Source organism: Sus scrofa, chromosome 17 (assembly GCF_000003025.6).
Source record: "Sus scrofa isolate TJ Tabasco breed Duroc chromosome 17, Sscrofa11.1, whole genome shotgun sequence".
NCBI lineage: Eukaryota > Metazoa > Chordata > Mammalia > Artiodactyla > Suidae > Sus > Sus scrofa.
The window spans coordinates 41,938,209-41,950,790 of record NC_010459.5 but is presented as its reverse complement, the minus strand read 5'-3'; the positions used below and the strand labels follow the sequence as shown (position 1 = coordinate 41,950,790).

Genomic DNA, 12,582 nt, shown 5'->3' with positions numbered 1-12,582 from the left:
GCTGCAGACAGAAGGCAGGACTTACCGACATGAAGTGGAACCTGAGGACGTTGTCAATCCCCAGAGCTTTCAGCTGCAGGATGACGGGGGCCAGATTGCTCCGCTGCATCTCAGGAACGGTGGACTGAGGCAGCTGGTCAAAGGCGTCCTCTGAGGATAGGAAATCAGAACTGTTTGGGATCAAATGTCACAATCAAATGCAATCGTTACGCCAAAGGGACAGTTTCCCTGCTCTAACAAGAGGCTCTAAGAATCTAGGCCCGAGTATGCACTATTGCACATGATATTATGAAACAAAGGCGTTTCATATTTAGGAGAGATCCTTCTATTTTTAATATTTAATAATACATTTGAACAATATACCTTTATAAAAGTTCATCCTTTTACTTTAGAATGCTTTTTAAGTATAATTTTTTTGTTAGCAAAACATGAAATCAAAGCAACAGGTCCCTGCTGAAGCACTATGGGTGCCCAGTTCCCACTCCCTCTGCTTGGGAAGGAGTAAGGTGAGGAGGCAGAAGTGCGCATGATCGCCAAGACCATCATCAAAATAAATCACCATGGATAACCCGAACATAACTAGAGTATCTCCAGAATATAAAAAATTAGCAAATCTTATCAAGAGCAAAAACTGTCCAAATCTAACTTTTTAAATGGAGCCAGACACACAAGCCACACTCCGAATCCGATGCTGCCCCAAAGAGATTAATGACTGCTTACAGGCACCATGGGAAACAAAAGGTGACCTCAAACAGGAAGAAGCATCACAAGGTTCAGAGGTGCCAAGATGGGAGGGGCAGGAGAGGGGGAAGGGAGGGAAGGAGATTCTGAGAGGCCTTTTTATAAAAGCTAGGTAAAAAGGGTGGGGAAATAAGAGGGAGGAAGAGATTAAATCCTTCTGTGTGTATTCAGAAAGCTTATGGATCATAGAAGGATTAATACAAAATCCTCCCACATCAGTCAACATTTTAACTGTGCACACCCTCCTGCACACAAAGGTGGCCCAACCTCCATTCAGACCATAAATCTTTAGCTAAGCAGAGAAAAATCAGAACACAACTAAGGTGTCATGAAGGAAGAGCGCTATCACTGAAGGACTTCAAAAAGCTTTTCTTAAGAGTTCCCATCGTGACTCAGTGGTGAATGAATCTGACTAGGAACCATGAGGTTGTGGTTTGATCCCTGGCCTTTTTCAGTGGGTTAAGGATCCAGCACTGCCGTGACCTATGGTGTGGGTCGCAGATGTGACTCGGATCCTGGGTTGCTGTGGCTCTGGCATAGGCTGGTGGCTACAGCTCCAATTAGACCCCTAGCCTGGGAACCTCCATATGCCGCGGGTGCAGCCCTAGAAAAGACCAAAAAAAAAAAAAAAAAAAAAAAAAAGCTTTTCTTTGAGAAAATAGATAATAAATGTGACCTGACTAATGCAAAGTGCCAACTGGAAGGTTCTTCTAGGCAATAGCAGGAAGTTCCAAATAGGATATTCCCTTTGAGTGCTGAGAGCATCTGGGGGGATAGCTCTTTGGTGGGATAGCCCCATTTTCCAAGCACACTGCTGACCAAAGGAGAAGCAAAGTCATCAGATAAGAGGATGACCCTGCCAAGAAGACGATCACAGGAAGTAGGTGCTTCCTAAGAGTTCGATGATACTCAAAGTCTACCAAGGACCCAACCTCCTGAGGTGTTGACTAAGAGCTGCAGGAGCTATAGGCCAATGGCTTTGGAGAAGTTCCAGTGATACCAAGGGGCCTGGGACTTGGAAGAGAAACAGGCTAGATCCCAAGGAGTGGTCCTCCCCCAGAGAAACAGAAGCTCAGAGAAGGAGGAAGGACAGCTGGTGGGAGAAGGCATTTAAGGGCATCACCATCTGAGAGAGGATGTGAAGGAGAAAGAGCATCTGGTGGCAGAGGAAACAGCCCAAGGAAAGGTATCAAAAGTATGAGAGGTGGAGGTAGGAAAACAGCAGGTATGTCCAGCAGGGCTGCAGTGTAGGATGGCAGGAGAAGACAAGCTAGAAAAAGTCCTGTAAGTTTCTGCGAAACCAGGGTGGTACCTGCTCAGAGCTGCACTCCTTGGAAGCAGATTAGCAGAGAAAGCCTAGAGGCTGGATCTAAGGCACCCCCCTTTACTGTCAGGTGCCCTCCTCCCAACCCCACCTCCACTGAAACTGCTCATGCTGAGGAAGCCAGTGACCTTCTCATCAAATCCACCTACCTCTCCTTAGTCCACAGTCTACTGTTCCATGTCTTTGGAGTTTGAGATGATGCTCCAAAGAACTTGAGAAACTCAAGTTCAGCAAAGAATTGCCCTGTGACCCTGCAGTTCCACTTCCAGTGTATACCCAAAGGATTAAAAACAGATACTCAAACAAGTACATGTACATGCGTGTTCATAGCAGCACCATTCACAATAGCCAAAAGGGGGAAATAACCATCAACTGATGAATAAACAAACAATAGAGTACTACTCAGCCAGAAAAGGGATGAAGCACTGATACAATGCAAATGAACCTGAAAAACATTATGGTGAAAGAAAGAAACCAGACACAAAATGTTCTGTTACTCATACTACAGGAAATATCCAAAACAGATACAGTCATTCCTTGGTATTCACAGGAGACTGGTTCCAGGACACCCTACCCCTCCACTGCAGACACCAAAATCCAAGGATGCTCAAGTCCATTATACCCAACGGGACAGTATTTGCACAGAACCTACGCACATCCTCCCCAACACTTTAAATCATCTCTAGATTATTTACAGTACCTAATACAATGAGAATGCTATGTAAACAGCTGCTAGTATGAGGGAAAATTCAAGTCTTGCTTTTTGGACTTCTCTGGAATTTTCTTTCCGAACATTTTCACTCTGCAGTTGATTGAATCCACAGGTACAGAGGTTCAACTGCCAATCCAAAAAGACAGAACAAAGACTGGTGGTTGCCAGGGGCTGGGGGCAGGGGAAAAATGGAGAAAAATGACTTAATGGGAAAGAAGTTTTACTTTGGAGTGATGAAAAGGATGATTGATAGATAAAAGTAGTAGTTGCACACTGTAAATAAAAAAATGCCTCTGAACTTCTCAAGTAAATGGTTAATTTCATGTTATGTGACCTTCACCTCAATAATTTTTTCTTTTTTTAAGTTTCTGGAAATTTCCTCCTCCCTGTATCTCAATTCCCCTTTATCCCTGGTTCTCCTCTGTCTACTTCAATTACTCCTACTGAGCACCTTCAGCCAAAGGCCCTTTCCTCTCTGGCTTTATAGGCTCCGTCTCCTTCCTCCCTCGCATGAATGCTCCTTACCCTCTTCCTCCCCTCCATGTACCGGTACAGCCGCGTCCCGCTGCCTCCACCTGGTGTGCTGAAATTCCTTCACCTGAGCTAACCACCAGGCTGCCAATAAGACCTGGCTCAAATACTGACTGTGGAGCGCTCCCCAGCAGGAGAACTCCCGGCTCCCTGCTTCCCAGGCTCATTCTGATTCGGCAACCCGATCACACCATTATATACTGATCTGTTAGTGAGCCAGCCTCCACCACCAAGCTGTCAGCCAAGTGCGCCTAGGTCTCCAGGTCCCAGCTCCATGTCTGGCATAGAGCAGGTACTCTGTGAACACTTGCCAAAAGGATAAATGGTGTCAAGGACTGAACAAGGACCATGGTTACCAGAAAGGAAAGAGGAGCTAAGGCCTTATCCCTAATCCAATAAGTGACTGCAGATGGATACTGGACAGGGGGGGAAATTAAAAATGATTTGAAAATTAAGCCTGGACAACTGAAAGAAAACTTGATAGCATCGCCACGAAAGAGAAGTACAAAGAAGGGAAGGGCAGCTCTGGGCACATCATTTTCGGTAGAAAAGGCTGTCATCTAGCTGGGGAGAAAGCTCCTTAAGGGTGGGGACAATCTCTACTGTAATTTCGTTTTGCCCCCTCAGAGCCTAGCAGGAGGTGACCAACTCACTGCTTTCTGTCGATGACTCTCAGGGCAGATCCTGCCAGTTCAGCTCTGCAAACATGCTCTGAACCAGAGGTCAGGATGGAACCCAATGTAGGAGGCCTCCCGGGACTCAAGGATCCAGAACAAGACAATGGCACAGGAAGCTAAGGGAAAGGTAAGACAGACAGGACCTGAGCCGCAGGGCCCAAGCCACAGGTCACACGGCTACAGACAGGCTGAGGCCCAGACATCAGGTTAGAAAGGGGCTGGCAGGTAACTGGTGGTTCGTGGTCCAGCTTTGGCCGGCAGGGAGCAGTAGCAAAGAAATGCAACGGGGGCTGGATTACAGTGGACCCTTGGAGGGAGGACTGGCTCTCAGGGTAAGTCCTGCCTTCTAAGGGTAAGTATCAGTAACAGCCTCTGATGCCCAGGCTGGCGCTGAGAAAGTCCAAACCCTTAAGGAAAGCCACACTGACCTGTATAAAGGCGGTAGCATTTTCCTGAGCGGCTGCGGCCAGCACGTCCTGCTCGCTGGTTGGCTGAAGCCTGGGACACCGGGACCACCACCAAGCACTCGATAGCTGTCCTGGGGTTGTAGGCGCGGAGCTTCACGAAGCCGCAGTCAATCACATACACAATCCCGCTGATTGTGATGGAAGTTTCCGCCACGTTGGTGGCCACTATCACCTAGGTTTCCCACACAAAGGAGAGCTGAGATGAAAGTGATTTGGTTCTCTTCACTTTGAATAAACCACCAAAAACCTAAAAGATGTAAAGATATTTCTGACACTGTAGAAGCCATGAGAGGCAGTTTGGTATCCTGGATAGAGCACGATGAGTTTTAGGGGCAGGGGGCTCTGGGTTTGAATTCTCCCTAAGTGTGGGGCCTTGGACAAGTTACTGAACCTCCTGAGTGTGTTTCCTCGTCTCCATGATAATGTCTACACTCTCCTGGGGTTCTTGAGGGATTAAATGTGAAATACACTCAAAGTGATTATTAGAGGCTGGTTCTTGGCCCAGGGTATTCAACAAATGTTAGTTTTTGCCTTTGCACAACTAAAGGAAGTCACCGCCTTGTATGTATGTATGCATTTATTCCCCCACATCCAGTTTCCTGGGGGTCTGCACCTTGTCAGGTACTCTTCACAGGCCAGGAGTGTATGATGGACAAGCTCCCTTCTCTCCCAGGGTCTGCAGTCCAGTGTGAGTGTCAGGACGGAGAAATGGTGAATGTATACAAGAGAGACAAATACTGGGAAGAAAATGCAACAGGGTAATACTTTGACATTACGTAGTGTTCAATGTGTACATTACATATTATCATATTATAATAATGGAGAGGGCTACCTCAGGTCAGATGGCCAGGGAAAACCTCTCTAAAAGATGATTTTGGGCTGAGACCTCAGTAACAAGCAGCAGCCAATCCTATAGCGCTTCAGGCAGAGGAAGAAGAAACAGCCAGTGGGGCCAGAGACCAGGGTTGAGTAAATACAAGGTAAGGAAGGAGGCAGTGACCAGATCACACACAGTCTCTGGGCCACGAGAGAGGTCTGAATTTTATTCCAGGGGCACTGGGTGCTGCCCCTGGAGGGTATGAAGCAGCAGGAGACACGCACAGATAGCACTTAGAACTTTTACATTGATCATTTTACTGTCACATAGAAGAGAGTCAGAATTTTATGCTATACAACAATCTATCTAAAAGATCCTATTATTCATGTTTTACAGCGTAGCAAAGTGGGCCTCAGGGTTGTGTAACACCTCTCAGGGCACCTGGTAACTCAGGCACAGAACCCAGGCCTCCTAACTGGCTGGCTGTAGTTTGCATTTGACTAGACCGACTCTGCTCTGCCCACTGGCCAGGAGGCAGGGCACCCTCTTCCAAGTGGCCCGAAATTGGGAGTGGATCCTCAGACGGGCCATCCCTCACCCACTGTGTTCTCTGCTAGCTGCTGATAAATAGCTACTCTAAGCCAATTCTGGACCAGTTCTGTACCTTTCTCATCCAACGGAAGGGAACGCAGAGCAAGACCCAGGGAGGCAATGCAGAGCAAGCAGACAGGCTGCCTACTGGCTCCTTCAAACAGAGGCTTCTCACCACACCCTTCCCCACCCCAATTTCAAGGCTAAATATTTTTTAAGCCCCACCTTGAATTAACTGACTTAAACATGGCTCTTCAGGCAAACTGATACTTTAAAAAATGGTTCAGAAATCATTTTGCAGTAACTAATCTCATGTTCCTAACTGATCACGATCCACCAAGACAGGCCTTTAAGCCAATGTAGTGCTGTGTGATGGAGAAATATTAGGGAGGAAGAAAAGAAGCCAAGAGAAGTCATCTACTCTGACAATTACTAAACCTTCTGTGGGGCAGGTCTGGAAATCTTTGCAAGTCATTGTTTATTGTGTGCTTTTAGTTCTACTGCATGGAAACACAGACCTAATTCCTAAATTCTTAAAGAAACCTTCCTGTTTAGCAAGTTTCACTTCAACGTAAAACAAATCTTGCCAGGGGACAGTAAAGGGGCACCAACATGATGACAGATGGCTGCAAATGCCCTCGGTCCTCGGTTAGTCTCACCTTTCTGACACTGCGTGACACCCTCTCAAACACCTTCATCTGCTCAAAGGAAGGCAGCCCTGCATACATGGGGAGGACCCGGAGGTGTCTCTTCATCCCAGTCCGACCCAGTGCTCGCGCCTGCTCGATCAGCATAGACACGACGGTTTCCACCTCTTCCTAAAAACATGGAACGGGGAACCAAAGAAACCGAGATCAACTTGAAACATGTCCCTTTACCATCCTGCAGGAAAATGAAAGTTAGGATCAGGATTTGAAAAGTGGTCAGGTTCATGACCCTCAAAGCCACCTGTGCCACGCAAGGTGGTACTGCCTCAACTGCTACCATACAGTGGTGCCGATGGGGTGAAAATTTGTCAGATTAACTACTGAGATCTATGGCACCAGCAGTCAATAGAATTCTCGATAAATCGAAACAATGTCAACTTTACCGAGCCTTTTTTATGCACTGTGGCAAATAGCGTGGCTTACATAGAGACAAGTTGTGGCATATAAAAGGGCCATATGCTTTCTCTAGAAAAGATTACCAAATAACAGAAAATGTTTGACAGTGGAAATGATTACAACTAGAGGGTAGTTCTGAACAGAGGTACAATCTACAATGAGCATTTGGACTTGTTCAGTCATTTTTCCAGTAATGTGTCTCCCTGTCCCCTCCAGGGTGAGCTGCAAAGGTGTCACTGGGAAAAGGGTATGCAGCGGCCACACGAATGCACAAAGTGTACCCAATGAAATATTCCACTCTGCTATCAAAACGCTCCATTGACAGAACTCCCTAATTTCCTTTGGAATTAGTTAATAAATTTAAAATACATTTAACCTCTGCAGACAGAACAAGCAAGAGCTACTGACTCTCTGGTAACTGGAGTCAATAGATGAATGACATCAAACTAAACAAATTTTTATGCAATTAAGTAACCACAAAATACAGAAAAACAAAACAAAACAAAACAAAACAAAACCATGGAATCAATGGCTAAGTAAAGCAATAGACCTCTTGTATAAACTCTGGTGCTGCCCTAACATGTCTGTTTATCACAGAAAAAAGGCCCAATGGAATTACCTGGCCAGTAAGAAATGCTAGTATGTCTCCATCTCCCTCTGTCTGGTGAATTTTCATCACGGTTTCTACAGTTGATTTGATATAATCTGGAACAGGACTGAAAGGACATATGAGACAAATCATCACTAGAACATGCCATTAATTATAGATTAATTACCCCAATAATCTGGCAGCAAAGACTTGTGAAAGTTAGTCTGGGCCTGCCTAGCAGGTAATCAGTATATGAATAATTCATACTTTCATATAATTTATATTCATTCTTTTTTTTTAATGCAGCATTCAAAAACAATCCATAATTACAAGTCAACTATGGTTTGGGGTTTTACTTGCAGAAAGATAAAAGCAAAAAACCCACACAAACAGATGTGTCATCTCTAGCACACAGAGATGCCTGGCCTGGGAAACCGGTTGTGGTCCCCATGCTGAATCCCACCCTCTGTGCATCTCCCCTCATGATCACTGGCAGCACGTCTGAGGGGGGTAGATGGACTGCTGGGCATCCTGTCCAACTAGAAACAACTCAGGAGTGAAGCCCACAGCTCTTTGGATTAATCTGCCACTGGCCTAGGTGCCGAGTCTTTGTGACCAGGGATAAGAATTAGCATGACCCCTTCCTGTCCAAGGCGGCTCTCCCAAAAATGTCAACGAGGCATTTTTGGGATACTGAGCAGGCTTCCAGCACATTCTATCAATCACAGGAAGTGCCAAACACACTCCTAAATGCCAGCCTGGCACACCACCCTCGGAGTTTCAGGTAGATGCAGCTGTGTCGCTTTCTCATTCCACAGAACAGGCCTAGTTTTCTAATCACCCTCATCAAAAAGGCAAGTATCATCAAACCTTTGCAGATAAAAGATATCCACTGGAAATGTCCGTCCTTCCACTGTGAGGATCACACACGTATCCCTGGTTGGGTCACTGGTGTCATTTTGATTAAAGAAATCCCGAAATTTCTAAAAAAAAAAAAAAAAAAAAAAAATCAATTCTTCATTCCTCAAAAAAAAAAAAAAAGAAAAGAAAAAGAAAAAAAGACATGGTGGAGTTCCCATTTTAGCTCAGGGGTAATGAACCCGACTAGTATCCATGAGAACGAGGGTTCGATCCCTGGAGTCCCTCTGTGGGCTAAGTATCCAGCATTGCTGTGAGCTGTGGTATAGGCTTTAGCTCCAATGTGAATCCTAGCCTTGGACGCTCCATATGCGGTGGGTGAAGCCCTTAAAAAAAAAAAAAAAAAAAAGACAAGAGAAAGATTCATAGTAACTCATGGAAAGAAAAAAAATAATATAAAACTGGCACAGCAGGGGCTGGGAAGTAGGGATTGGATATATATAATACAGACTAGGGGTTACAAAATATTATTATAAATTATCTTTTTATTATTGCAATTTGGGGGAATTACATTTTAATGACAGACTCTTTACTAAAGAGATAGAAATGATAAAGGTTAGATTTCCAAACTGCATTCAGTAGTGCATTTGAGTCACCATGAAGCTGTGCTATTATTTATCTTATCTCGCCCGCGAGTATTTTATGTAACCAAAAATTAGGTCAAAAGGTATAGCCAGTTAAGTATGGGTTACATCAGGCTGATCCATAGTTCTGATATATCTGATCTTGAAACCACACTTCTGCTCACACAAGTGGTCACTTTATAGAGGAAATGTATCCATCTATGAAGGGTGGGTATGCTCCCTGGTACCACAGTCACAGATCTGTATTTACAGGGACAGTGTCCTCTCCATCCTTATATGCCCTACAGGGGGTAGCTCAATGCTGTGTACGGGGTAGGCCTGCAATTATTTACTTCTCTGACACTCCCACAGGACCCTGTTGAGGAAAGTGGCTCTTGGTAGTTCCTCTTGAATAAGTGGCCACATCCCCCTCAGTGGACTTGACCACCAGACCTGCAGTCTTTAGGAGGCCTGGCATGAGAGCACTGGCCAACAATGAGGGAGGGAGACTCCACTGAAGATCCCCTGTTAGGGATTGTGACCCAAGATGCACAGTGAAGCTGAGAATAAGAGTGACCAACCCGTACAACCACTACGGAAAACAGTACAGAAGTTCCCCAGAAAACTAAACACAGAACTACCACACGATCCGACAATCCCACTCCTGGATATATATCTAGACAAAACTATAATTCAAAGATACATGCACCCCCAACTTACTGCAGCACTATTCACTATAGCCAAGACATGGAAACAACCTAAATGTCCATCGACAGATGAATGGATTAAAAAGATGTGATACATATATACAATGGAATACTACTCAGTCATAAAAAAGAAAAAATAATGCCATGCGCAGCAAGATGGACGCAACTAGAGATTCTCATACTAAGTGAAGTAAGTCAGAAAGATTCTCATACTGAGTGAAGTAAGTCAGAAAGAGAAAGACAAATACCATATGATATCACTTATATCTGGAATCTAATATATGGCAATAAATTAACCTATCCATAGAAAAGAAACAAACTCATGGACATGGAGAACAGACTTGTGGTTGCTGAGGGGGAGAGGGAGGGAGTTGGATGGACTGGGAGTTTGGGGTTTGTAGATGCAAACGATTCCATTTAGAATGGATAAGCAATGAGGGCCTACTGTACAGCACAGGGAGCTCTATCCAACCTCTTGGGATAGATGATGATGAAAGAATAATATAACAAAAGGAATGTATATGCATGACTGGGTCACTTTGCTACACAGCAGGTACTGGCAAGACATTGTAAATCACCTATACTTTAATAAAATAAATGAATAAATAAAAGAGTGACCAAGCCGGAGTTTCCACTGTGGTGCAGTGGGTTAAGGATCCAGTATTGCCCCAACTGTGGCACAGGTCACAGCTGCAGCTCAAATTCGATGCCTGGCCAGGAAACTTCCAGGCAAGTTCAGCCAAAAAAGGAAAGGGGAAAAAAAAAAAAAAAAAAAAAAAAAAAAAAGAGCTACCAACCTGGCAGGAGAGTGTTCTAGAGGGCAGCAGCTGCCCAGCTGTTGGGGACACAGACATCCTGTGAGTTTAATCTGGCCTCAAGTTGCTTTCTCTTCTCTCCCAGGAGGCCTGGCTATGTGATCACAAGGCCTGTCTTCTTTACTCCTCCAAGAACCATCCCTAAACAGGCCCACACCTGCTCCTGGACACTGGAACCCCAGGGGTGCCCTGGAGACGTGCGTCAAGTCCCAAGTGAAAGGTCTCCAAGGAGTACTTCTAAAGGATTCAGCTCGACTGAACTACACAACAGCTGGATGCTACACGTTAACTTCAAAGTCATGTTTGAGAAGACTGAACACAGACATAAAAGTGCCTCAGGCCAAAAAACTAGGCTGCACTGCAAAGAGCCCCACGGCACCACTCTCCACTCTCCTTTTGGGTAAATTCCCTTCAAAGGCCCACAGCCCTCCTGCGTCCTATGGTGTGCACAGCACAGGCATGCTACAAGTGATGCACAAACAAGGGAGAAGACAATCCAGAGGGAGAAGAATCCAGGCAGGAGGGTGTGCAAAGAACCGATCATAGCATCAACCAAGGCCCAAAGACTAGATGACCAGAAACGCGCTGCAAGAGACAAGGAAAGGCCAATAATGACTGACTGCAGTGAGGGCTTCCTGGAGGTGGCAGGATCCCCTGGCTAAGCCTTAAAGGATGAGGAGGATTATTACCAGCTGGGACGAGAAGAGGTGCCCCTTCCTAGGATGACAGCAGAGTGTACACTAAGCTGTAGAGGGACCCCTTAAAGAGAAGAGACCCAAGATCAAGGGCATCATCTCTGAGTTCACCCTCTCATCAACAAAATGAACAAACTGGGAGTTCCCGCTGTAGCTCAGTGGAAATGAGCCCAACTAGTATCCAAGATGATGCAGGTTCAATCCTAGACCTCGCTCAGTGGGTTAAGGATCCGGCACTGCCGTGAGCTGTGGTGTAGGTCACAGACAGAGTTTGGATTCTGCGTTGCTGTGGCCGGGAATGTCGGTTCCTAGCCTGGGAACCTCCATATGCCACATGTGTAGCCCTAAAAAGAAAAGAAAAAAGAAGGCCACAGACTCGAAGCATCTACTCAACCAGGGACTGAGGAGATGGACAGCCTGGAGAAGGAAGAGCAGCCAGCAAAGGAGCTGGGGGAAGCCATCAGGGAGGCAGATAGAGGGGAGAAGGTGGGGCTCCAGAAACTGTAGGCAGATGAGGAAGATTTATAAAAAGGCTTGGTAGACAGGCTTTTTGGCCCAAAAGAGATAGTAGCCAGAACAGGGAGAGAGATGTCCTAACGCCATTGTTGGAGTGCACGGCTACGCCTTATCAATTAAAGAATCTGTGGTGTTAAGGTGTTAGGATAAGGAGTTAATCTTTCAAGAAATAAAACTTAACATTAGGAGTTCCCTTTGTGGCTCAGTGGATTAAGAACCTGACTGGTGGTATCTATGAGGATGTGGATTCAATCCCTGGCCTCGCGCAGTGGGTTAAGGATCTGGCGCTGCTGCAAGCTGCAGCACGGGTGGCAGATGTGGCTAGGATCTGGCATTTCTGTGGTGGTGCTGTAGGCCAGCAGCTGCAACTCTGATTCAACCCCTAGCCTGGGAACGTCCATGTGCTACAGGTGCAGCCCTAAAAAGGAAAACAAACAAACAAAAAAAACTCAATGTTAACTGAGAAGGCACAAAATGTTTATCCTTAAGAAATTTACCTTTTATGTTTATTTTGAAATATAAAAAATATACACACAGAAGATGAGAGGCTAGAAAGCAAATAAATATCATATCAGTAGTGTATGCAGGGAGTTCCCATTGTGGTGCAGTGGAAATGAATCCGACTAGTAACCTTGAGGTTGCGGGTCTGATCCCTGCCTCGCTCAGTGGGTTAAGGATCTGGCGTTGCTATGAATTGTGAGGTAGCCCAGCAGCTATAGCTCCAATTCAACTCCTAGCCCGGGAACCTCCATATGCTGTGGGTTTGGCCCTAAAAAGCAAAAAAAAAACAAAAACCAAAAAAAAACCAGTGTATGC

At 45.5% G+C, this 12,582-nt stretch overlaps 1 protein-coding gene across 5 annotated transcripts in view; it reads right to left on the bottom strand.

The window, feature by feature from the left end:
* The window catches only part of DHX35 (DEAH-box helicase 35), a 190,276-nt gene that overhangs the window by 140,143 nt on the left and 37,551 nt on the right, over positions 1-12,582 (bottom strand). For all 5 annotated transcript variants that reach the window (XR_002340162.1, XR_002340163.1, XR_002340164.1 and 2 more), the window contains exons 9-13: positions 8,423-8,535; positions 7,583-7,679; positions 6,520-6,678; positions 4,414-4,624; positions 26-150 (exon numbers count right to left, since the gene is read on the bottom strand). Coding sequence is in view for 2 of the 5 variants with exons in the window: in XM_005672936.3 (XP_005672993.2) it covers positions 26-150; positions 4,414-4,624; positions 6,520-6,678; positions 7,583-7,679; positions 8,423-8,535 (705 nt within the window). In the remaining 3 variants the exon portion in view is untranslated. The remainder of the gene's footprint in view (positions 1-25; positions 151-4,413; positions 4,625-6,519; positions 6,679-7,582; positions 7,680-8,422; positions 8,536-12,582) is intronic.